The 27,362-nt window shown below is 44.4% G+C and overlaps 1 protein-coding gene across 1 annotated transcript in view; it reads left to right on the top strand.

Annotated features, from left to right (window-relative positions):
• The window catches only part of ZNF410 (zinc finger protein 410), a 146,526-nt gene that overhangs the window by 59,616 nt on the left and 59,548 nt on the right, over positions 1-27,362 (top strand). Inside the window, 4 exon segments of the mRNA XM_029598452.1 lie at positions 340-395; positions 398-520; positions 12,528-12,566; positions 12,569-12,616. Coding sequence (XP_029454312.1) covers positions 340-395; positions 398-520; positions 12,528-12,566; positions 12,569-12,616 — 266 coding nt within the window.

Genomic DNA, 27,362 nt, shown 5'->3' with positions numbered 1-27,362 from the left:
TGTTGGAAACAGGATGCTGGGCTTGATGGACCCTTGGTCTGACCCAGTATGGCATGTTCTTATGTTCCCCTCATTCTCTCTCTTCTTTTGCTCCTTCTTTGGTATTCTGCATTTCTTCTTTCTTTTCCTCCCCCTTTCTGTCTTTTGTTCCCCCCTCCCCTCCATTCTTTTTCTTTTGTGGTGGAGGAGGGAAAGGCATTAAAAATCCTGCAGATGCATTATGTGCTCCAGCTTTATTTTACTTCTTCTGTTCCTGTTATGGAGGTGTGTTAAAACTGTTGCAGCACCAATTAATCCTGCATACTTGAAACAGAACGGAGCTCTTTTGTTAATCTACAGAAATGAACGCTCTTTCATCTGCCCAGCTGAAGGCTGTGGGAAAAGCTTCTATGTCCTGCAAGATTGAAAGTTCATATGCGCACTCACAATGGGGAGAAGCCATTCCTATGTACTGAACTAGGCTGTGGCAAACAATTCACAACAGCTGGAAATCTGAAGAATCATCAGAGGATCCACACTGGTAGGTCAACAGGTTACTAACATAGGCTTAGTCTTTTAGACCTTCCTCCTCCAGTAGCTTGGCTTCTTACACATCGTGCAGTTCTCATAAGACAGCCATTATGCACAGTCTCTGTCCTTACTCTTTCTATTTGATTTTCATCACAGAACAATCATAAACTGCCTTTCTCCTCCTATATATTATACTATTTTCTAAAACTTGCTAATTGTATTTTACCAATTTGCAACCTAATTTTGAAAGTCAGAGTTGTCCTCTTGCAACTTCCCATTTGATCCCCAGTCCTCATTTCTGCCCATCCGGCCGTTCCACACTGCATAATCCTACTGGCTCCCTCTAGTGCCGTGCTTCTCAACCTTTTTATTTTGTGGCATACTTCCAAGTTTGCTCAGTCCTTGTGGCACACTAAACCAGATTTTGCTTGCTCATTACTCCCCTTCCCTCCTTCCAACCAACAGGATGTCAGCAGGAGGAGGACCTTTTGCCAGCTTTAATGTGATGTTGGTCCTGTGAAATTACAGGAGCTCGCGCATTAGCAGGTCAGATTCAGGCTGGCAGAGGAGGTGCACACAGGTAAGAAGAGCTACTCTCCTGCTGCCAGCGGACAGGAGATTTCTAGCGGGTGCCTCTGGGTTACTTGTTCCCTGTACTCCTAGTAATGATTGAATAGTTACTGTTGGAGGGAGTGGGGAAGTCCAGTACATTGTCCCCATGGAAAATTGCACTAATCTAGTCTCAACATATACCCACAAACACATGTTTTACATTTTGTTACCACAAATATGTTTTGGGCCCATTACAGAAGTCTCAGTGCTAGGCGTATGTTCTGCATACAAAAGTATTATGCACCAGAAAAAGGCAACATGTAAGTTCTGTGTGGTAGAGACTTTGAAGTGGATCCCAGGATATTTTACACTGATGAATTATTAATCTTCTCTATCAGGCAAGAAAAAGTTTCCAAACTTTGGTGTCTTTAGCTTGCTTCTCCAGTTTAGTGGGGGGGGGGGGGGTGTTTCTCATTCTCTGGTCTTCTCTCTGTTCCTTTTTTGTTTTTTTTTTTTCACTTCCCCATTCTCTCGTTCCTTTTCTGCTTCTTTTCTTTAGAGTGGATATTTAATACTTTCTCTTCCTTCAATCTTTATACTTGCATCCCTTGATTTTCTCTGTCTCCTCTTCCTCTTTCTCTCATTTTCTTCCATTCCTCATCCCAATTCTCCTCCATTATCTCCCACGATTCCTCTCAATCCTCTCTCTCCCAAGCCCTTCTTCCCCAATCCTCTCTTTCTCTTCCCTATAAGAGGTCTTTTTCCCTCTCCATCCACTCAATATATGGTCCTCTTGCCCTCACCCTGCATCCTAGGTCCTCACTTCCTTCCTTTCTGCCAAATATTCTGTCTTCCTTAGTCTCCCTGCTCTTCCCTATTTCTATTTTGCCTTTTCATCCCATCCCTCTGGATCTCTTCTCCTCTCTCTGTCTTTCTTGGCCCCCCCCCCAACTCCCAAGTCATTTTTCCATCTTCCCAATACTCAGTTCTCTGGTCCTCTCTCTCCCTCCCCCAAAAGTAACCATGCAGTGGTGTTCTGGACAATTTGGAGTCAAGCTAATAGACTGTTATTTACCCCAATATATATATATATAAAGCATTATAGTAGTGAAGCCTACTTAAATCCAAGGCCTTAATTTGCATTATGCAGAAAGAGACCTTCACTATACTCTTAATCTGGAATCGTAGAAAGCAGAATCCAAAATAACATTCAGTATCTTTGCCTCAGTTTTAGCTTGCACAAGTACATTTCCTAATATCAGGGAAGGCAAAGATAAAATAGAAGACATGAATTCATATCTTGGTCCAGTCAGTTGCAAAATATCCATTTTTTTGTTTCCACAAAACACATTGTGAGTTGTTGCATTCTAAAATTGTGCTCTAATCTCAGTTCACACATAATTTGTATATCATTGACACAGACCCTATAGCCCATTCCAAATTTATTACCCAAATATCCCAGCGGTTGGACATACAAATTGAACAGCATAGAGAAAAGATGAAGCCTTGAGGAATTCCATAAGTACTAATCCAAGCATCGGAGCAGTCTCCATTCCAAGCAACTTGCAGTATTTTATGATCAAGAGAGGAAACGAACCAAAACCTTACACTCCCAGATAAACCCAGCTGCTGTAATCTCTGAATCAAAATTTCATAATTAACGATTTCAAAAGCTAAAAACGTTCCAGTAATGCCACTGTTTTTTCATCTGCACCAGATCAAGAACGCTTAGGTTTTGCTCTCCTGCTAGCAGATGGAGAGAGAGAACAACGTTTTTCTGACACTGCAGGACTTCAGTATTTCTCTGCCTTCAGCAGATGATGGTTCCCACGGGGTTTGCGACAACAGCAGCTCCCCTGGTTGAGTGAAAATTAGCAGGGGGTTGGTGGTTCTTTCTGGCTTGGTCCTTTCGGTGGTGGAAAATGTGAAAGCCAGAGAAGACTGGTTCCCACTCTCCCCCATTCCCGATTTTCGTCTGCTTCTCAAGTCCTGGACTGCATGGTAGACTAGGAGTGCAGAGATCACAGTGCTTCTGATCAAAGTATTTGCCTGCCTTTTTTTGACTCTTTCTCTGTCTCCCTTAAGGAGGGGGAGGGGAGGGGGAAGCGTTTTTTTTCTCTTTGGTTCTCGCAGTAGCTCGGATTATCGGAGGCAGTCTGGATGGTAATTATTTGAGATGGGCTGTTTTAATTTCTTTCATTTTGAGCTTGTGGCACAGGGTAAGGTTTTTGTGGGCCTCATAGTGTCTCCCATAGAGTGTAGGAAACGTCCTGTATATGGAGGTCAGCGCGGCACTTCTTCTGTTGCCGGATTTGCAGAAACTGCCTAGAGAGGGAGAGCTGATTGCAGGTCTGGTGAGACAGTGGGGGAGCCCCTCTTATGGAAAGTATGTCCAGGGGGTGCAACAGAATCCCACATGACAATTTCTGCCAGGCCTAGTGCAGGGGAGCCTGTGGTTTAGGATTGGTAACTATTTTAGGTGCTTGCAGCTGCATTTGCCCTTCTAAAGAAAATTGCTCTGGAGTTCCCATATTCTCTCCAGTGGGCAGATGGAAGGGAGCCCTCACTGCTGGATGGGTGTTCTCACTCTTCCTCTGCCCTTTTTTCAGCAGAATTCGTGCTTTAATGCATGAGGGCTTTTGCATGAAAAAGGCACCTCCTTTGGGAGGGACAGTTTCTGTTTCTCTTTTGACTAGGTGGTACCCCAAGGAACAGAATCAGGGTCTAGCCAAGAGGTCCAGATTAGAGTTGGAGGAGAATCCGGCTGAGGGGGTCAGCCTTATCAGAGGCTGACTCCCTGGATTAATTGTCTGAAGGTAAAGATTTTGGGGGATAGTGAACTTGGAGGGTGAGCCTTTAGAAGAGGGCAAATTCCCTCCGGCAGAGGGAGATGATCCTAGGATCATCTGTCTTTTTAGGAGATAAGAGCATGCTTTTATATTCACACAAGCATTAGCTGAATTGGGTATTAAGGAGACTCCTGTAGAGCCTACAGTGGAAGGGGATGGCCCAATATTGGAGTTTCTGCAGAGGCCAGCTAGCACCTTTCCTTTTCACAGGATTGTAGGAGCTCTGGTAAACGCGGGAGTGGGATTCCCCAGAAACTGGCTTGAAAGTAGGCAGGGCCATGGCAAAGCTCTGTCCACTTGCTGCTGAGGTTATGGAAATTCTTAGACTCCTAAAGTGGACAACTTGGTGTCATGGGTCGCTGTGCTGAGAACAGGAAATACCACCACAGGAGCAGTGCAGGACCACATGGCTGGAACTTGGATTATCTTCTATTTAGCCATCCTACTCCCCCGCAGATTGAGCGTTGGGTTCTCAGGGCCAGCAGGTCTTGGCTTCGTTGGCTGTCCATACTGGAATCTGGAGCAAGGCTGGGCTGGGCTGAAGGAAGGCAGAGCTGGACTGGAACAAGGCTGGTTCTTGGAGCAAGCCCAGGACAAAGACTGGGACAAAGTACAGACACAGACTAGGTCGAGACAAGACAGTGGCAAAACAAGGACTAGGAGAGGAACTTAAAAAGACCAGACAAGGACAAGACTAGGCAAGGCAGACAGGATTGGACAAAAGCTGGACAAGACAACAAGGAACAGTGAGGCCAGAAGGCGTAGGGTGGGAGAAGACCCAAAGTCTGCTAAGCATAAGGCCTGAAGGCCACTAGGCATGGTAAGTGTCTGAGAAGACCACAGAGCAAGCCTCAGGGGAACAGGAGGACAGAAGGCTCAGCAGCCACAAGGTGAGAAAGGCCTAAGTAGGCTACAAGATGAGGAATGCTTGAGTGGGCCACAGAGCTAGAAACAAGGAACAGGAGACCTGTGGGCCACAAGGCTTAGAATAAGAAACAGAGGCCAGGCCAAGGAGCCAAGAGTGACTCTATGAAACAGCATAGTGGTTCTGGCAAGGGTGGACTAAATGGATCTGGAGCTTGGATGTGGTGCAAGGAGGAGCTTTAGCGATACTGGAGTTGAAGCTTGCTGAGGCTCACTGATGGAGAAGAGGCTGCACCAGAGGCAGTCAGGTAGCCAGTGAGGAGATAGCTCAGGTAGCTGGAGGCAGAGCTCACTGAGACGTCAGTTGGTGGGGAGCTGTCACAGCAGGAGGACCTTGTGAACCTGGAAAATTGGGCATCCAAATGGCAGATGAAATTAATGTGGATAAGTGTAAGATGATGCATATAGGGAAAAATAACCCATGCTATAGTTACACCATGTAGGTTCCATATTAGGAGCTACCACCCTGGAAAGAGATCTGGGTGTCACTTAGATTGTAAGCCCTCTGGGGATAGAGAAATACCTATAGTACCTGAATGTAAACCGGTGTGATATCTCAATTGAGATGAATGTCGGTATATAAAAATAATAAATAAAATAATAAAATAATACATTGAAATTGTCGGCTCAGTGTGCTGCGGCAGTCAAAAAAGCAAACAATGTTAGGAATTATTAGGAAGGGAATGGTGAATAAAACGGAAAATGTCATAATGCCTCTATTGCTCCATGATGAGACTGCACCTTGAATACTGTTTACAGTTTTGGTCGCCGCATCTCAAAAAAGATATAGTTGCGATGGAGAAGATACAGGGAAGGGCAATCAGAATGATAAAGGAGATGAAACAACTCCCCTATGAGGACAGACTAAAGAGGTTAGGACTTTTCAGCTTGGAGAAGAGACGACTGAGTGGGGAGTTACGATAGAAGTCTTTAAAATAATGAGGTCTAGAATTGGTAAATGCAAATTGGTTATTAACTCTTTCAGATAATAGATGGACTAGGGGGGGCACTCCATGAAGTTAGCATGTAGCAGATTTAAAACTAATTGGAGAAAAGTATTTTTCACTCAATGCACAATTAAACCCTGGAGTTTGTTGCCAGGGGATGTGGTTAATGCAGTTAGTGTAGCTGTGTTTAAAAAAAAAAAAAAAAAAAAAAAAAAAGGTTTGGATAAGTTCTTGGAGAAGTCCATTACCTGATATTAATCAAGATGACTTAGAAATAGCCACTGTTATTACTAGCATCAGATTGGGATATACTTAGTTTTTGGGTACTTGCCAGGTTCTTATGGCCTGGATTGGCCACTGTTGGAAACAAGATGCTGGGCTTGATGGCCCTTGATCTGACCCAGTAGGGCAATTTCTTATATTCTTATGATGAGGTTGCACGCAGGTGAAAACATGACACTTGGACTCAGTGGTGAAGAAAAAAAAAACACTATTCCAGTGGAAGACAGCATCGCCCTGAAAGACTCACTGGATAGGGGAATAGAGATGATCTTAACAATTTTTTGATGGTTACAAACTCTTGATTTACAGCAGCGTTATGCAGTAGCTTCATGCACAAGGGTATGTTTGTGCTGGTGTTACAATTTTGGGCTGTAGCCGGGTGTGGTAAACACCACCTGTAGGAAGTGACACAGGACAGGAGGACCAGAGCAATAGCAGGGTGATCTAGTGAGGCTGGGTAGAGGTCTTGGAGCTGGGTGCAGGATAAGAATCCCTGGAGCTAAGTACGGTTGAGAAGGGTCTCTGGTGCTGGGTGCTGGCTGGAGGAGTCTCTGGAACTGAGAGCATGGTAGTAAGGGTGAACATCAGGAAACGCGAACAGCTTGTGGGTATGCGTGGATGTGAATGCAGGTAAGCATGAACTGTTACACTGGAACTGAGTGCAGGTATGGGTGAAATCAGAAGAGCATGCAGGTACATAAGAACAAAAGAAATTGTACTGGGTCAGACCAAGGGTCCATCAAGCCCAGTGTGAGCTGGAGGAGGGGATCCAGAGCAAGGAAGACAGACAATGACAGGACTGGGACAAACCAGGAGAAGGACTACATTGAACATGAAAAGACAAAATACCTGAAGGCAGCTAGGCAAGAAAGTCCAAGGGAAGCAGAAGAGTGTAAAGCTACAAAAGGATTCAAGGGGAGAGGGGACAAGAAGGCAAGCAAGAACTAGAATGAATGTAGGCCACAGAGCAAGATCAGCAAAAGAACCAGGAGGCCCATAGGCCACAGAGCAAGGCAAGGTGGGGAAGCAGGGTGCACAAGGTGGGGAACATATGGCTAAATCAGAGAGCCCAAAGGAACTCGATGCCGAAACACCGAGGCATGGGCTAGGTGGGGATAAATAGAGGTTCTGGATATGGGGCAGGTAAGCAAGGAAGGCCGGGCCAGCAGGGGAGCGTGCTCATGGGGGGCCTCTGATGGTGAGGAGTACAGAGTCATAACAGCTGGGTTCAACAAATTCTGGTTGGAAGCTCCAAGGGTTTAAAACTAAAGAAGGCAGAGTGGCTGGAAGTCAGTTTTGCCTTTGTGGTAAATGCCTTGTATGATCTCGTTCGTCTCTCAGCTAGAGAAGTGGCATCATTTGTTTCAGCTTGGCATTTGTTGTGGTTGTGCAAACTGGTTGGCGGGCACAGCCTCCAATTCATGTATGAGTAAGTTGCCCTTTAAGGTGGAACTCCTGTTTGGAGTTGACCTGAAGAATCTGTGAAGCACTATGGGGGAAAACAAGACCCTCAGGTTGCCTGAGGATAGACTCAAGGTTTCTCAGAAGGGTGATCCTAATAGATCAAAATTTAGAGAGGTTTCCAGCCAGGGAAGGCTATATCTTTGCAGAGGGCCCATCTTGCAAGTAAATCTCATTGGATTTGGTTGTAAAGAAAGTCACTAGAGATGTAGACACAGCCAGTACAGATGGTTCCAAAGGGACCCAATGAAATAAAAGGGGCTCATTCCCTGGTATAACAGATTGGGAAATGACTTTCCCAATTTTATAGGGAGTGGGCCCAAGTCACCTGAGATCAGTGGGTTCTGTTGGTTATAAGGACCAGATATGCCTTAAGAGTTTGCATGCCGGGTGAAGGACATTTATATGGAATCCCCTTGTTGCTCTCTGGAACAGCAGGCAGCAGTGAAGTTCACTTTGGATTATCATTTTCAGGTGGGGGCAGTTTTCTTCATGCTGATGGTGGAATAGGGACAAGAGAGATTCCATTTATTTCATGATTCCAAGGAGGAGGGCATGTTTTATACAAATCTGGACCTCAAGCAGGTAACGAGGTGCAGAGAGGGTTCCTCACTTTCGCATGGAAACTCTTCAGTTGGTGATTGTAGGAGTGAGAAAGGGATACTTTTTTACCTCTGGGTTTATCCAAGGTGTAACTCCATAAACCCATTTGATCAGCTCACCAAAAGTTTCTCAGGTTTTGCAGTTCTGGGAGGATACTACCAGTTCTGGGCACTGCCTTTTGGCTTAACCACTGCTTCAAGATGAAGGTAGTGTTAGTGGTGGCAGCTCTCTACATGGAGAAAGTATTTCAACGTTTGGCTGATCCGTGTGAAAGCCAAAATAGTTCAGCTGCTTCAGGAACTGGAGTGGATGGTAAACTTTCTTCCAAGAGGCAAGTTGGAACCTTCTCAGTTTCTGGAGTATTTGAGAGTGAGTTTCAATACCCAGAGCACCAAACATTTTATGACAAAGGAAAAGAAGGTACAGAGAAGGGCAACCAAAATGATAAAGGGGATGGAACAGCTTCCCTATGAGGAAAGGCTGAAGAGATTAGGGCTGTTCAGCTTGGAGAAGAGACGGCTGAGGGGGGATATGATAGAGGTCTTTAAGATCATGAGAGGTCTTGAACGAGTAGATGTGACTCGGTTATTTTCACTTTCGAATAATAGAAGGGACTAGGGGGCATTCCATGAAGGTTAGCAAGTAGCACATTTAAGACTAATCGGAGAAAATTCTTTTCACTCAACGCACAATAAAGCTCTGGAATTTGTTGCCAGAGGATGTGGTTAGTGCAGTTAGTGTAGCTGGGTTCAAAAAAGGTTTGGATAAGTTCTTGGAGGAGGAAGTCCATTAATGGCTATTAATCAATTTTACTTAGGGAATAGCCACTGCTATTAATTGCATCAGTAGCATGGGATCTTCTTAGTGTTTGGGTAATTGCCAGGTTCTTGTGGCCTGGTTTTGGCCTCTGTTGGAAAACAGGATGCTGGGCTTCATGGACCCTTGGTCTGACCCCAGCATGGCAATTTCTTATGTTCTTAAGATTCTCAAGCTTATCATACAGGTTTGGAGCTTGTTGCAGTTAAAGCCCCCCAGAGTGTGGGATTATTTGCAGATTCTGGTATCCATGGCAGTGGCTCTAGACCTAGTGCCTTGGCTGGGACCGCCTGCTTCCTTTGCAAAGCTCAGTCACAGGACTTCGAAATGAAGTTGCCTCCGAGTTCATGTGCCAGAATCAGCCTAGCATGGTAGTTCTTTGTGCAGAATCTATACAAAGGAGAACCTTTGGAAGCACTGGATTGAATGGTCATGATAACAGATGCCAGTGTGATGGGATGGAGAGAGCATTGCCAGGTCCCTCTGGAATCTGATGAAGGCTTTGTAGTCCATCAGTCAGTTCTAAACAAGGTCTACAAGAAAAGTTCTCCATAAGTTCTTACCCAAGGTAGAAGGAAAGCTGAGAGGATATTTTCCAACGATGTGACAGTGATTGTTAAAGAAGTACAAGAAGTCTCCCAGTGATGTTCTAGTGGGTGGAGTTACATTTACAAATGATCTCAGCCTCTCACATAGCCAGAATGGAAAATACACAGGACAGATATTTTTGAATCTGCACACTGTGAATTGAGGAGAGTGGGAAATGGTGGACTCATTCTTTGCCATGATAATTTGCAGATGGGGTGAGCTGAGCTGGGATCTCATGGCCACTTATAGAAATGTAAAGGTATTAAAGTTTCTTCAGTTGAAGACAAGAGGCAGCTTGGAGTAGATGCACTTTTTCAGCATTGGCCTCTTTAAGTGTTTCTTTTCATGTTTCAACCATGGCCAATGGTAGGGTCAGGTCATTCAAAGAATAGAAAAGCATTGGGGTCAGGGTGATCTTGGCTGCACTGATCTGGCCCAGGTGCCTGTGGTATGCAGACCTCATGAGACTCAATTGGAAGAACCTCTGAAACTGTGCCATGTACAGGGTCTGTTCCCTCAAGGTCTGGCCATTGTGGATGATCCCAAACTCTTTTTGTCTTGCGCCCTGGCTATTGAAGGAAAAGGCTGAGAAGTAAAGGGAATTCGGAAGAAGTGGTAACCACTCTGTTTTTTACAGATGAGGAAGATGTCCACATCACTGGCATATATACTTATTTATTTAATAACAATTTCTATTCTGCCTAATTGCCAAACATTGTTCTAGGCAGATTACAAAACATAGACATATAATATCAAACAAAATAAAAAAAAAAAGAACACTATAAAACAAAACATTAAACAAATCATATAAAAATGATTAGCCACAGCTAGCAAATGCTTCCCGAAATAATAAATATGCTTTAAGTTTTCTAAATATTTTATAATCATCCTCTTGACACAAAGATAAGGGTAAGTTGTTCCATAATCCAGGGGCAGCTCTAAAAAAAGGCTCACGTACAAGTTTCCTTCAATCGAATCCCTTTTACACCAGGGGCTTCCAACAAAAACAGATGCTCTTAAGTGTAATTCTCTAGAGGGACGATACCGCTTTAAAAGATCTTTTAGATAAGAGGGACACTCTTCATGCAAAATTCAAAAAGATAGCATTAAAATGTTAAATTTCAACCTCTGGAATATTGGAAGCCAAAGTAAGGATTTCAAAACTGGTTATGATATGATCTCATAATGAGCAACCAGAGACTAGACGAACGACAGCATTCAGAAACATATGCAAAGCAGTTACATGGCACTTAGGAAGGCCTCTATATAAAGCATTGCAGTAATTGGTCGTTGATAGCACAAAGGCTTGCACCAAAGCTGTAAAATCATTGCGATCCAAAATGTATTTTACATAACGCAGTTTTTGTAATTTAAAAAACCCTTTCTTTACCAAAGATCTCAACTGTACATAAAATTTAAAAGCAGAATCAAACTGAAATCCTAAATTCCAAGCAACATCTAAAAAAGGAATGGAAACCTCATCAATAAGTAAAGGAAATATAGGGGTTGCAGACGGAATGTGAGAGATAACAACAACTTCTGTATTTTCCAGACTCAATAGAAAGCCATTATCATTAGTCCAAAATATAACCAATTTTCTTTAAGATAAGTATTGCATTTGCTGCTTAGAAATCAGCAAATTGATGTTTGATAATATAAATTGAGCTGGGTTAATGATAGTGGATTGCAAAAAAAGAATTGACAAGTGGTATTACTTGATTTAATGAAACCTCCAAAGTAAATGAAAAAAGAGAAAAAGATTGCACTATTGCACTTTTTTAAGTAATGAATGAAAGGGTTCTTTAATGAAAAGTTTTTTGAAAAAAACTCCATTATTGCAGTTTTTTAAAGTGATGCAGGAAAAGGTTTTTTTTTCCCTTGATGGCAGTTGGAGATAAACTCTTGTTGCTGAGTACTGCAGAAATTTGGAACTCTGCAAGTACTGTCTGAGGTTTTCCCTTTCATCAATAATTATTTTTCAATAATTCTAATTAATTTTTGCAATGGCAGTATGAGTAGTACAAAAATTGTATGTGTGCAATGCTTATTTTTTTATTCTAAAAAAATACTATCACAATATAAAATGAAAATGAATACAAATTGAGACTAATCTGCTTATGGATCCTTAAGTAACCAAGTCAGATAACGGTCCAAAACAGAAGTTGAGGGACTAGAAGTCCTAATTATTCATTCCATTTCAATTTCAGAGAGAATTGAAAATCCAGTAATAAGCAGTCCACTTCATACCTTTTTTGTATTGCATCCGATACACACCAAATTTTCAGAATATGTCAGGGAGCCTACGTATTCCATGAATACACACATTCAATTAAATAACTTCCTTCGTCTTGTATAGAACTTCATGGACAGCGTGTAGTAGGGATTCCCGCTAGTCTTATCTTCTGAGAAGACAGGTTGCTCACCTTTAACAGATGTTCTACAAAGACAGCAGGGCACCCATTCATGCAAACCTACCCTCCTTCCATCGGAGTTAGCTTCTACCTAAACCCTGTGCAGTGCATCCTCAGTAATAGCATGAATAAAGTTCTAGAAACTTCTAGAGAAGAAACCTGTCTCTGGCTCCATTGTATTACATCACCCACTTGTGTGAAGTGCTATCCTGCCAACATTGGAGAACACCTGCTATTTGTAATAAGCTGTTATGTCTGTAACCCTCTTGTTATAAAGTTTTCAATTTTTAGCTGTTATATGTAATTTGTTACGTCTGGTAAACCGTTGTGAAGGCTTGTTCCAACACAGTATATAGAAACCGAATAAATAAAGTAACTTTGAGCTATAGGAGTTTCATAGCAAACTGTGCAAAGTGTTGAGGATAATAATATATGACTTCTAAGGCACCGCTGTACAGAAGTACTCTAGAACAGTATTACTATCAAAAGCCCATAAGGCATTTGTCATAAAAAGAGCTGTAAGGTAATAGTATTGAAATTCAATGATGCTGGTCTTTGTTAATAATATTGGAAATTTTCTTTAGGTGAAAAACCTTTTCTTTGTGATGCAAAGGGTTGTGGTCGTCCTTTGCTGAGTATTCCAGTCTTCGGAAACATCTGGTCATTCACTCAGGTAACCTGGATAATACAGAGATGTAAATAAAGGAGACCTTCAGGGACATAGTAGAGCTGTCCCACTTTATGTATAGCCCATGTGCTGTATTGGATTTGCAAGGTCGCTTGGAATGAGAGCATCTCCTGGGTGTTGCAGGTTTTGTTATTTTCTGGCATCTAGGATGTCTCAACCAGTGGTGAATGCCCAGGGTGGGAAGGGATAGGACTCCTTGGCGACTTAATCATTACAAATATAGATAGTTGGGTAGTCGGTGGGCTTAAGGATCATTAGGTCACTTGTCTGCTTGGTGTGAAAGTGCAAAACTCATATATCACCTAGATAGGATTTTAGAGATTGGTGGGGAGAGGAGCAGCTGTCATTGTACATGTGGGGTACCAAGAACATAGAAAGATGCAGGAGACAGGTTCTGGAAGCCAAAATAAGATTGAACCTCCAGGGTAGTATACCCAGAAATAATTCTTGTTCAACACTCAGAGCTGCAAGATGGTGCATGGAAGAGTGTTTTAGATTTCTTAGGAACTGGGGAACATTTTGGGGAAGGGGGGAGCCTATTTTGATGTATGGAACCAAATTGCTGGTGCTAATTGTTTAATAAGGTGATAGAGTAGCATTTAAACTAGTTCATGGGGCAATTTTGCTCAGGAGCATATGGTTCAGAGTGAGCTATCTTCTAAAGGTATTATTGTCAAAACTGGAAAGTTTGAGTATCCTGATAGAGATGTTGTGGTGAGAGCTGAAGTACCCAGAACAATTTAAATATAGAACAGACAAATATAAATAATTTGGAACAATTTATATCCACTGCTAATAATTAGCAGATTGTCAGTAGAAATCAAAAGCATACTTTTTAATCGTCTGTATGCAAATGCCAGAAGTGTAAAAAGTTAGATTGGAATGGTAGAGTATATGGCACTAAATGAAGAGAGAGTCAGAATAAGCATCTCAGAGACCTGGCAGAAAGAGAATAACCAAAGAGATATTGTGATTCTAGGGTACAAACTGTATTGAAGTGTGGTACTACATGTTAAGGATGGCATAGAGTCAAGCAGGAAACAAACTGTACGTTCCAGATTTTATGATTGGCTGAAGAGACAGACTGTAAAATGCTAATAGAGTAGACAGGCTAATAAAATCAACAGCACAGTAATAATGAGAGCTTTCAGTTACCCAGATATGATTGGGGCACTATTTCATCTGGACATGCTAGGAAAGTAAAGTTTCTAGATATCATTAATGACTGCTTCATTGAGCAGATGGTCCTGAAATTGAGTGGGGCAGCTACTTTAGCTCTCGTCCTCAGTAGGACGCAGGACCTGCTACAAGGGGTAGAGGTTGGTGGATCTGCTCTGCAGTAGTGATCATAATACAGTCAAATTTGACAAAATCACTGGGAGTATATCAAGTATTCTCACAGGACAAGCAGGATGGTTGTCCTCACAAATGGGTGACATCGAGGATGGAGCCCACCACGGAAAACTTCTGTCAAAGTTTAATAGAACTTTGACTGGCCCTACTGGGCATGCCCAGCAAGGCACTGACCCTGCAGCCAGCAGGGGTCTCCCTTCAGTCTTCTTTTTTCCGCGCAGCATTTGCCACGCGGTGAAAGGAGCTCTCTAACACGTTCCTGACAGGAATTTGGAAATTAATTTCCTAGAAAATTTGCCCCTCAGGGGTCTCCCTTCGACAAATTTTTTAGTCATCTTACGGAACCCAGTAAGTTTTTTGCCTTCTTCCATCGACTGCCGTCGAATTTGGCCCTCGAGGCCTGTTGGCACTTACCGATCCCAAGCCTAAATTTTGGCTTCCAGCCATGGCAACGGGGTTCCGTCGTTGTCCGGATTGTACCCGGACTATGTCCATCACAGACCCCCAACAGGGTTTGTGTAATGTGTTTGGGTAGTGAGCATGATGTCCTGACTTGCACCAAATGTGCCTTAATGACACCCAAGGGTCACAAAGCCAGAATGGAGAAGATGGGGCTCCTCTTCCATGCACCCACCCCAACGTCATCGATAGCATCGACGTCATCGGAACCGGCACCGTCGAAGTTGTACCATCATCGTCAACCCTCCTGTGACCGTCCGCCATCGATCGCTTCTCGGCCGTCGACTCCCGTCCCTTCCCCGGATGGGCGAGGGGATCGGAAGGAAAAGCACCGCCATCGACGGCACAAGTCTCGGCCTGTCGAGGATCCACAGCCATCAACCTCTGCTCAAGCCGAGCCACCGACAAAGAAGCCGCGAACAGACCGGACGCCCTCCACGTCTCGTTTCGCCCGGCATCGAGGAAACCCTCACCCTCTCGGGGTGTGGGGGCCGTGATCCCACCGGTTACGGTGGTCCCTACCGGCCCTGCCTCAGCCTCCCTCTCCCGTCGAGCCGGGTATGGTTACCCCTGGTCCTCCGGGCAGAACTGGACCGGCCTGGTCCAGGAGGCCATCGAGCGAAAGCTGATGAAGAAATTACAACCTCCATCGGGTACTGTCTCCGGCACCGGTTCCAGTGCCGCCCCCCGGCACCGACGCCGGCACCGGCTTCGCCACCGAGGAGAGAACCGACCACCGAAGCCGTGTGATACAAGCGCTAGCACACCGCTACTGAGCCGCATGGAGGCACTCATGACGGCCCTTCCATCGGTGATTCCAGTGCCATCGACACCACCACCGTCTCCGACTGTGTTTCTCATCGGCAGGAGAAACACCGTTTCGAATTCCCCCTTCCGGGGTAGTTTCCATCGGTACCTTCTGGTATTTCTCCAACCGATTAATCCTTCGGCTCCATCGATTCCGCGCCAGGCCACCGATTCCATCGGCAGCACCGAAGCCATCGATGCCATTTCTGGTTACACCTACCCGCAACCGATTCCACCTCGGTTTCCATCGATGCCTTCAGAGCCTCAGCCAGGTCCATCAGGGCTACAAGCCCCACATGATCCCTACGATACCTGGGGTGATGATGATGATACCTCTTCTGACACAGATTTGCCTTCGCCACCATCTCTCAACAGAGAGTAGAAAAAGATCTCCTCCTGAGGATCTATCTTTCATTAATTTTGTGAAAGAGATGTCAGAAGTTGTACCTTTTCAACTACAATCTGAAGCTGATGACAGACACCAGATGATGGAACTACTTCAATTTCTGGATGCTCCAAAAATCATCGCTTCCATCCCTATAACACCAGGTGTTTTTGGATCTGCTCAAGAAAAAACTGGGAATCTCCTTCATCGGTGTCACCAGTTAACAAGAAAGCTGACTCCACATACCTTGTCCAGTCAGCACCAGGTTTTCAAAAACCTCAACTGGATCATCGCTCTGTTGTGGTTGAGTCCGCGCAGAAGAAGGCCAAGCGTCTTAAGCCGCACTCTCTACCCCACCTACCAGGGACAACAAGTTCCTGGATAGTGTGGGACGGAAAGTGTATCATGGAGCTATGTTGATTTCATGCATAGCTTCATATCAACTTTACATGACTCAATACAACAGAGCCATCCTTAAGCAGATGCAAGACTATGCTGACACGTTGCCGGACCAATACCAACCGCAGCTTCAAGCCCTTCTTCACAAGGGATTTGAGGCAGGGAAGCACGAGATTAGGACTGCCTACGACATTTTCGATGCTTCCACAAAGGTTTCAGCCACAGCCATCTCAGCCAGACGTTGGCTTGGTTAAAGTCATCCAACCTTCGCCCAGAGGTCCAAGATAGTCTTGCTGATTTGCCCTGCTTAGGCGACAATTTGTTTGGAGAGCAAATTCAACAGATTGTGGCGGAGTTAAAAGACCACCATGAGACGTTGAAACAACTCTCATCTGTCCCACCTGAGGTGACCTCCAAGCACCCGCAAAAGAAGGACTCTAAGAAGTCGTTCTTTCGACCGAACGCGCCTACTTACCCCTCCATCAACTAGGGCTCGTCCTGCACGATCCTCTAACAGCCTCAGCCTCGTCAGCCAAGAAAGCAAAGACCTACTGTAGCCCCACCTCCTGGGCCTGCGGCGGGCCTTTGACTTCCCTGTATTGAGCACATGCCAACTCCCTCTTCCACACATCCCTGTGGGAGGTCGGCTGTATCACTTCTTACCCACGTTGGAAACAGATTACCTCAGATCAGTGGGTGCTAGCAATTATCGCACAGGGTTTACCACCTCAACTTCATAACACCTTCCGCCAGACTCCCCGCCCCTTCAGGCATGGAGTCTAACCCAGCCATTTGACTCAATTACATCAAGAAGTATCCCTTCTTCTACAATCAAATGCTATAGAACCGTCCCTCCTTGTCAACAAGGGGAAAGGATTCTATTCCAGATACTTCCTAATACCAAAGAAATCAGGGGGGTTACGTCCAATTCTGGACCTTCGGGCCCTCAACAAGTATCTGCACAAAGAGAAGTTCAAGATGGTAACCCTGGGCGCCTTGCTCCCTCTGTTGCAAAAGGGAGATTGGCTGTGCTCTCTCGACCTCAAGGACGCTTATACCCACATTGCGATAACACAATCTCATCGCAAGTATCTGCGTTTTCTGATAGGCCACGACCATTATCAATACCGAGTACTACCTTTCGGGCTGGCATCTGCTCCACGAGTCTTTACCAAATGTCTCGTAGTAGTAGCAGCATTTCTCAGGAAGGAAGGTGTCCACGTCTACCCCTATCTGGACGATTGGCTAATCAGGGCCTCCACCCCTCAAATTGTGCAATCCTCCCTAAAGTTGACAATTCACACACTCCTCTCCTTAGGGTTTCTTGTCAATTACAAGAAATCTTGCTTGGTCCCATCTCAGACCTTATCCTTCATTGGAGCAGACTTGGACACCTTACAGGCAAAAGCCTACCTTCCACTTCAACGAGTCCAACTCTCATGTCTCTAGCTCGCCAGCTCCAGTCTCAACACACTGCCACAGCTCGCCAATTCCTCATCCTCCTAGGACACATGGCATCCTCGGTTCAAGTTACTCCCTTGACCCGACTAGCCATGAGAGTAACGCAATGGACTCTGCGACACCAATGGCTTCAGCTTTCCAGCCTCTGTCCTACATCGTTACAGTTACACACAAGCGCTACGCCTGTCTTTACCTGGTGGACGACTCAAGTCAATCTTCTTCAGGGGCTTACCCTTCTCCTCCCAGATCCACAGGTAATCCTAACCACCGATGCTTCCCACATCGGTTGGGGGGGCCCATGTGGTTGTGGTCGCCAGAGGAAGCCGAACACCAGATAATTTCTTGGAACTTCGAGCAATTCGCTATGCGCTCAGAACTTTCAAAGATCATCTATCAGATCAGATAATCTTAATCCAGACAGACAACCAAGTGGCCATGTGGTACATAAACAAGCAGGGAGGCACAGGCTCCTTCCTTCTGTGTCAGGAAGCTGCGCAGATTTGGGCAGAAGCCCTCTCCCATTCATGTACCCTCAGGGCCACTTACTTGCCGGGAGTAGACAATGTATTGGCAGACCAGCTGAGCCGTGTCCTTCAAGCCACACGAGTGGTCACTCGATCCTCTGGTAGTGACCTCTCTGTTTCACAAGTGGGGTCTTCCCCGCATAGACCTCTTTGCGTCCCCTCAGAACCACAAAGTAGACAATTATTGCTCTCTTATTCGGAGCCAACACTCTCAGCCGAGGGATGCCTTCTCCCTCAAGTGGACGACAGGTCTGCTTTATGCATTCCCTCCACTTCCTCTTCTGTCAGGACTCTCGTGAAGCTACGCCAGGACAGGGGAACCATGATCCTGATAGCTCCCCACTGGCCACGCCAAGTGTGGTTTCCCATACTCCAGGATCTCTCCATCCGCAGGCACATCCCTCTGGGAACGGATCCGCATCTGCTCACTCAAAACGACGGATGCCTCCTCCATCCCACCTCCAAGCCTTGTCCCTGACGGCATGGATGTTGAAAGGTTAGTCCTTCAGCCTTTTAACCTTTCGGATTCGGTTTCTCTCGTGTCCTGATAGCTTCACGAAAGCCCTCCACCAGAAGATCCTATTCATATAAATGGAAAAGGTACACATCATGGTGCACTTCTCAGTCCCTTGATCCCCTTTCCTGTCCAATCTCTAAGTTCTTGGACTATTTATGGCACCTATCAGAATCCGGTCTAAAGACCTCTTCCATTAGGATGCATGTCAGTGCGGTAGCCGCCTTCCATAACGGTATAGCAGGTGTCCCTATTTCAGTACAACCCCTGGTGACACGCTTTCTTAAAGGCTTGCTCCATCTGAAGCCACCCTTACGTCCTCCGGCCCCATCTTGGGACCTTAATCTGGTTCTTGGTCGTCTAATGAAACCACCTTTCGAACCTCTGCACTCCTGTGAATTGAAGTATCTCACATGGAAAGTATTATTCCTATTGGCTATCACTTCAGCTCGCAGGGTTAGTGAGTTACAGGCCTTAGTCACCTATCCGCCTTACACTAAACTCCTGCAAGACAGGGCGGTGCTCCGCACTCACCCTAAATTTTTACCTAAGGTAGTTTCGGAGTTTCATATCAATCAATCCATCATACTACCTATCTTTTCCCAGGCCCCATTCCAACTCTGGGGAACAGACTCTGCATACCCTAGACTGTAAACGAGCTCTAGCGTTTTATCTAGACCGTACAGTTGCTCACAGGAAGAGCACTCAATTGTTTGTCTCCTTCCATTCTAACAAGTTGGGACAACCTGTGGGTAGCAGGGGCTCTTTCCTCCTGGTTGGCGGACTGCATTTCTTTTTGCTATCAGCAAGCTGGCATTCCTTTTCAAGACCGTGTAAAGCACACTCTGTGAGGGCCATGGCGACGTCAGTGGCACACCTTCGATCGGTGCCGCTTCCTGACATCTGTAAGGCTGCAACCTGGAGTTCTCTCCATAACCTTTGCAGCCCACTATTGTTTGGACAAAGCTGGAAGACAGGACTCCATCTTCGGCCAATCTGTCTTGCGTAACCTTTTTCCAACATGATGTACCACACCCTTCCACCTTCCCAGTAGGGTGCGGATGCCCTTTCCCAAATTCCACCCCAGTTGTTGTGCCGCCTGCCACGTCGTTGGGGTGCATTTGGTGTGCAAGCCAGGACATCCTCAGCTCGGTACTCACCCATTTGTGAGGACAACCATCCTGCTTGTCCTGTGAGAAAGCAAATGTTGCTTACCTGATGTAACAGGTGTTTCTCACAGGACAGCAGGATGTTAGTCCTCACGAAACCCGCCCGCCACCCCGCGGTGTTGGGTTCGTTTAGTTTTTACTTTTTTAGGCACTGCCTGTAGCTTTGAAAATCAGACTGAAGGGAGACCCTGCTGGCTGCAGGGTCAGTGCCTTGCTGGGCATGCCCAGTAGGGGCCAGTCAAAGTTCTATTAAACTTTGACAGAAGTTTTCCGTGGTGGGCTCCATCCTCGATGTCACCCATTTGTGAGGACTAACATCCTGCTGTCCTGTGAGAACACCTGTTACATCAGGTAAGCAACATTTGCTAAACTACTGCAGTAGCATTTAACTGTAAAAAGGGACACTTTAATAGAGTCATTTTCAAAAGTATGTGAAAGTCAGCACATGCATACATAAATCAGGGTGTCTAAAGTCACTTCTGTGTTTCATAAACTGCAGCAGCAGCCACAAGTTTATAAAATATTGTATATCTTCACCCCAAAAGTACTCACATATGTTTAATTATGTGCATATTTTTCTAATGCAGGAAGACGCACAGTTGCATGCATATTATATGTACATGTAATTACTACAGTTTATGTACAGAGAAAAGTATTTTATAAAGTATGCGTGTACTCTGCCTACTTCTCCACAAATTCATCTAGACCCTTTACCGTTTCACCCTGACTGACCCTCCCCCCACTATTTAACCAGACTTCCTATCCAAAAACTGCACACAAATTACAACTGCAATTTCAGTTCTGTGAAATAATTAGCAGGTGTAAAGATATGCATGTAAGTTGTGTGTTCACCATTTACAAATGCTTCTTCTGCATGTACTTCTGAAACCTGCCCAGGAATACCCTTCCATTCTTTACTCATTTGTCCTTTAAACCACAGATATGCGAATACTCAGAGTTTCTAATATAGCATGGGCATGTGGATATGTCTTTGAATGTTAGGAATTAAGAAGGGAATGGTTAACAAAACGGAAAATGTCATAATGCCTCTGTATCGCTCCATGGTGAGACTGCACCTTGAATACCGAGGGGGGGATATGATAGAGGTCTTTAAAATAATGGGAGATCTTGAACGGGTAGATGTGAATACTTACACTTTTGAATAATAGAAGGACTAGATGGCACTCATGAAGTTAGCAAGTAGCACATTTAAGACTAATCAGAGAAATTCTTTTTCACTCAATGCACAATTAAGCTCTGGAATTTGCCAGAGGATGTGGTTAGTGCAGTTAGTGTAGCTGGGTTCAAAAAGGTTTGGATAAGTTCTTGGAGGAGAAGTCCATTACCTGCTATTAATCAAGTTGACTTAGAAAATAGCCACTGCTATTAATTGCATCAGTTGCATGGGATCTTCTTGGTGTTTGGGTACTTGCCAGGTTCTTGTGGCCTGGTTTGGCCTCTGTTGGAAACAGGATGCTGGGCTTGATGGACCTTTTCTTATGTTATATGTGGTGTGCCAAATGGCATGCCATGGCAATTTCTTATGTTATATGTGTGTGCCAAATTGCCCAATATACTGTATTCTTTGTTTCTTCTCTGTGCTCTTAAAGTTTTCCAGCCTGCTTTCTCATCAGTCTACGAGACAAAGGGTGGACTGCCTGAAACAGTAAGTGTTTTACAGAGACACTGAGAACTCACTGTGTCTAACAATCTGAAGTTGGTGAAACAATGTGACAGGGCAATAGCTAAAGCCAGAAGAATGCTGGGCTGCATAGAGAGAGGAATATCTAGTAAGAGAAAGGAAGTGATGATCCCCTTGTACAGGGCCTTGGTGGGGCCTCACCTGGAGTACTGTGTTCAGTTCTGGAGACCGTATCTCCAAAGGGACAGAGACAGGATGGAGGTGGTCCAGAGAAGGGTGACCAAAAAGGTGGATGGTCTTCATAAAATGACTTAGGAGGAGAGATTGAAGAATCTAAATATGTACACCTTGGAGGAGAGGAGGAGCAGGGGTGATATGATACAGACTTTCATATACTTGAAAGATTTTAATGATCCAAAGTCACTACAAACCTTTTCTGCTGGAAAAAAAATCAGCAGAACTAGGGGTCACGATTTGAAACTCCAGGGAGGAAGACTCAGAACCAATGTCAGGAACGCCCTTCCGGAGGAAGTGGTGAAGACTAAAACTGTGAAGGAATTCAAAGGGGCATGGGATAAACATGGTGGATCAATAAAGGCTAGAGGATGTGAATGAAGAGAAGAGCCATGGGGGTGGCTTGCTGGAATGGAGGCTACTACCTGGTGATTACTACTCTTACTCAATAAACCTTCGCACGGTTAATGCGACTCCAACATTGCTCTACTTCAATGGCAAGGGGAAATGTGGAAAAGAGGATTTGCATTCAGACAACATCCAACAAGGACTGAAATACAGTCTGGGTAAACAAATAAAATTGGGGGCATTTGCGGCATTTACTACCCTAAACCAGTTAAGCCTGATACATCACTTTGAATGCATATATAGCGCTGCTCTCTGCTTCAACGGCAGGGGAAAATGTGGAAAAGAGGATTTTCATTCAGACAACATCCAACAAGGAATGGATCTGTGCAGGCTGGGTAAACAAGCATCGGGGTAACTTGTCTACTGTGGCGGTTACTACCCATAACGCCTTATGATTTACGTTTGATGTAACTCCAACATTACTCTCTGCATCAATGGCAGGGGGTGGCAGGAAATTTGAATCAAACAGTTACCAACAAGGGCCCTGAACTTGTTGGTCGGTGAAACAGATAAATATGGGAAAATAAGTGTGGGAGTTTGCTGGGCAGACTGGATGGTCTGTTTGGTCTTTTTCTGCCGTCATTTCTGTTTCTATGTTTCACTGCAACTGCAATCTTTAACTGTGAATCATAAGGGGCTAAATTAACCCTTTCCCATGTGCCATCAAAAAGGTTTCTGCAAAACTGAGAGAATACAATGGGGGTGCCGGGGGGGGGCAATAGGATAATGCATTATAACAGCAATTTAATACATAAGATAATCAAGCCAATAACTAAGTAAAAATCTTAAGGCCTTAATCCTGAAAGTACATTAGAAAGTAATGATCTTTGGAGTCATGCCAGCCTGCAAAGCACGTAGTGCATCTCTCATTAGCATTCTGGAGGTGCGCATCAAAGAGAGAAAAGTTAAAGAGAGTTCATAGCAGTAACCAAAGACCCTATAGAGTAGTAAAGATGAACACAAAGGGGTGAATTTTAAAAGGGTTACGTGCGTATGGCCCGTGGCTTGAAAAAGGGGGGGGGGGAGTGGTCTGAGCGGTCCGGGGGTGGGGCGGGGCCGGAGTCTCCAGGCACAGTGGCCATTTGTCGCTGTGCCCGGGATTGCGGGCCAGCGCACAACCTATGCCTGCCCAGAGACAGGCGCAACTTCTAAGTTAAAGGTAAGGGGGTGGTTTAGGGAGGGAAGGGGGGGGGGGGGCAGAACGAAAGTTCCCTCCGAGGCCGTTCCGATTTCGGAGCAGCTTCGGAGGGAACGGAGGAAGGCTGCGCGGCTCAGTGCACCCCCTTGCGCGCACCGACCCTGGATTTTATAACATGCGCGCGGCTGCACGCACATGTTATAAAATTGGGAGTAGATTTGTACATGCCGGGTTGCGCGCACAAATCTACGCCCGCACCTAAATCTTAAAATCCGGCCCAAAGTGGGCAGCATAGTCGTCCCCTGAGTCTCTGTGTTGGCATTGGTCCTTGGAGAGACAAATCCATTCTGAAGACTTGGCTTTGACAACCCACACAGTGTCCCCTTTGACTTCAACAATGACTTCTGCAGTGGGGATAAAGGTATAGGGTAAGAAATCTAGATTTTAACACCATCACATTTTTTGAACATGGTACTGTTCCTTGTTTTCTACATCTGCTAAATGCTCTTCAACATAACTATTATCTGACTTATCCTCATTCCTCCACCATGCATTCATAAGTCCAATAACTAAGGCAGCTTCATATTGCTAAATTACAGTCTCTCTTTCTAGGCCGACATTCAGCTACAATACTGCTTATGTCCTCATTCTACAATATAGAAGTTCCTTCACTAAACAAAACAGTCTTTTGTAATATTTCACTGCATATATAACAGGACTAAAGATGAAGACTAAACTTATCAGTAGTAAAGATAAACTTTCCAGCCTGATGAGAGAAGTTGCTGTCGCTGATCTGGACCAGAAGAATGCACGTCGCTGGTCTCGGCGGGTTAATCATAAGGCACACAGTTATAGGACAGTATTCCCCTGATTAAAGAAGGAGAGGGGTAAGCAAAACACTCTTTTTTTTAACCAGAGAAAATGGGTAAGGCAGGCTACTTGTCCTTCTGATTAGAATCACTTAAATTTCTTGGGGCAAGACTCTATTTTTTTAATCCCCCATCTTCATACCCTACTAGACGCTCTGAAAGGAAATCAAGACCTCATCATCTGAATCTTGATTATCACCCTGGGGTGTGGTGACTAACACTATTTGTATCAGCAGGCCAACTTCAGTTTTGTTAGGACCAGTCACCCATCTTTTGCCTCTCTAACATCCTCTCTACAGGATAGGGCTTAACAATAGCACAGAGTAGGGCCAAAACTACAAGGCTTTAATGCCATCGGCTAAGGAATTCAATTCCCTGAACAGCTTCTCTGAAGTCCAGGAGCCCTCATTGGGGTACAGTTTCCACAAAAATGCCATGATACCATCCCCTAGGGTGGGCAAATCTCACTCCCTGTCACCTTGCCTAATTGTGGATATTAACTTTGTTCAGACAGAGCTGGAGGTACATAGGGGTCCCAATAAATCCAGTTCATATGCTGTAAAGGTCAACTTAGTAGCTCCACATTTCCACAGTCTTAAGAAGCATTAGAGGGGAGACTCCCCTGCTTACCTGCCTGTAAGCTTTACCTAAAGAAAGTAATTCCTTCGGACTATAGGAGCGAGAATTCTTCTCTACTTGTGTCTGTGTATCAGGGACACATACAGCCTCCTCTGTCATCTACTCCCCTTATTATGCAACCCCTTTAACTTCTCGGTTCCCTGTCTCTTTTCAGGTTCTAAAACTTCAGCACTGGTAAGCGCTTATATTGCATCAGAATCATAAATGTCCTCATTAGAGGGGTTTTCTTCTCCCCTTGTGATTTGAGTAATTTTCAGTAGATTATGTCTGTTCCATCTGATCCCTGTTTGCCTCCACTATGAACACACACTGACACTGAACACAGTTTCCTGGATCTAAAGCAGAGTCCTTCTCCTGGACTTGGGCATGCAGTTCTTCAACTTGTGCTATAAGTCAGCCACACCCTTCTGAAGTGTATCCTGACTGTTAGACAGACAAAAACAGCCAGCAACACCCGCAGATCGTCCCTGGCATCTCCAAACTTCAGCCAGGAGAGAGAGGTGGCAATGATTCAGAGCTTTGTCCCAGCCCTGTGTTGTCTGGCTCAGTGCTGTGCTTTGGGATACCATTCCTCTCCTGGTCATTTTCCACTCTGAGTACAATAGCCCCTCTCTCACTCTGCAAAAGACAGGTCTCTGAATTCTGCAAGTGACTCTAAATGTTGCGGATGGAGCCAAGAGGTGAGGCTATCAGGATAAGGCAAAAGGAGAATGAATTAATGATGAGGTACAGTTTTGCAGAAGCATGGGAAAGGGTTAATTTAGCCCCTTATGATTCACAGTTAAAGAGAGTTCTCTGTGTCTCTATAAAAACTTATTGTGTCAGGCAGTCCTCCCTTTGTCTTGTAGACTGATGAGAAAACAAGCTGGAAAACTTTATTAAAAATGCATTATCTGAGAGAGAGGATATATCCATATGGTCCTTAACGCATGAGCAATTTGTAAACCGGGAATAAAACCTTTACTTGAACCCAAAACGTTATCAGATGCCAATGGAGAGACTTCGGTACAGGGCTGACCGCTCCCTGTGCTCACATCCATTCACTAGCCTAGCTGCAATTTTTCAATCAACTTAGTAAACTGTAGTTTACTAAGATCTTTTTTTTTAACAGCAAATAACAATATAGACGTTTTACAGTAGTCTATCCTTGAAAGAATTAATGCATATACCAATATGTGAAGACTAGATTGAGTTAGAAAAGGATGCATATGATAGTCTGCAGATGGAAAACAAATCCCTTTAGAAACAGTGTAATATGCTCTTCCAGCATCATTGTCATATTTTTTACTCTTTCAACTAATGGAATCATTGTCTCCTTCACTATAATTGGTAAATTCAACTCTGATAATGGAGATTTCCCTATAAAACATCTCTCACTCTTTCTGGGATTCACGGCCAATTTATTTTCAATCATCCATCCCTGAATATCTCTTAATCCAACATTCAAGGTGTCCACTGTAATTCCTGTATCTGCCCCTAATGTCCTATGTAGTTGTTCTTTATCTGCATAGATGTAATAATGCAGATTTCATTGCCTTATTAAATCTGCCAGAGGTTTCAGATATGTATTAAATAATACAGGAGACAGGATCCTTGTGGTTCAAAATATGCCGAAGAAAAAGAAATGAAGTCAAATACCTCAATGCAGGACCTGTAATTCCAATATCATTCAGCTAATTAACATATCAAAATTCAAGGCATCAAAAGTGGCTGTAATGTTTAAGATCACAACCACTGAGCTGGTTCCCCCATCCAACAAATGACAGATCATCCATGAGGGATACCATTAAGATTTCTGTGCTAAAAGTAGCCCAAAAACCACTGTTAAGAGTGAGGGTAAATACTACGCCAGGTAGGGATTTATAGGAGGAGGAATAGCCCAGTAGTTAGAGCAGTGGCTATGAACTAGGAGAGCAGGGTTCAAGTCCTGCTGTCGCTCCTTGTGTCCCTGGGCAAGTCACTTTACCCTCCATTGCCTCAGGTACAAACTTAGATTGTAAGCCCTCTGGGGATAGAGAAATACCTACAGTACCTGAATGTAAACCAATGTGATATAAAAATTAATAAATTCACAATTAACAGTAACTCACAAATTACAAACCAGGGAATAATCCACAGGAAAAGTATCCATTGATGGATTTAGATCAATGGACCATGGCCTACCCACCTGAATGACTTCTATATTAACTGCATTAAGCATCAGAAAATTGCTTACAGCTTAAGTGTACACGTTAGCAAGCCAATCAAAAAGGGCTGACAATGCAGTCTTACAATCCTTACATAAAGAAACTTAAAGCTGAAAATCATCCATGACCACTAATGGTCATGGAAATAAAGCATGGAAGTCGCTGGCTTGGAAATATTTATGGTACACAGAGAACATGACTGGGATACAGTTAAACCAGTCTATACTATATTCAGGAAGGACAGCATAGGAAGATTGAGAGAGGGAGTGGTGATATATATACAAAATATTAAAGCAACAGTACCACATGTCTTATGAGATGAGGAGGCACTATGAGTTACTCTGGAAAGAGGGAATGGAACATCCATTTACACTGGTATGATTTGCACACTACCTTCGCATGTAGAAGAAATGGATAGAGATTTAATTGAAGACTGTCACGAAGTGAGGGTAGTGAGCCCTTGGGCTACTGTTAAGTTGGTACTATCTATCTTATGTGAGCAAAGTAGGCCTTAAAAGGTGGTAGCTGATATGCCACAAGACGA

The sequence above is a fragment of the Rhinatrema bivittatum genome, chromosome 4 (genome assembly GCF_901001135.1).
Source record: "Rhinatrema bivittatum chromosome 4, aRhiBiv1.1, whole genome shotgun sequence".
NCBI lineage: Eukaryota > Metazoa > Chordata > Amphibia > Gymnophiona > Rhinatrematidae > Rhinatrema > Rhinatrema bivittatum.
This window is presented reverse-complemented; position numbering and strand designations above follow the sequence as displayed.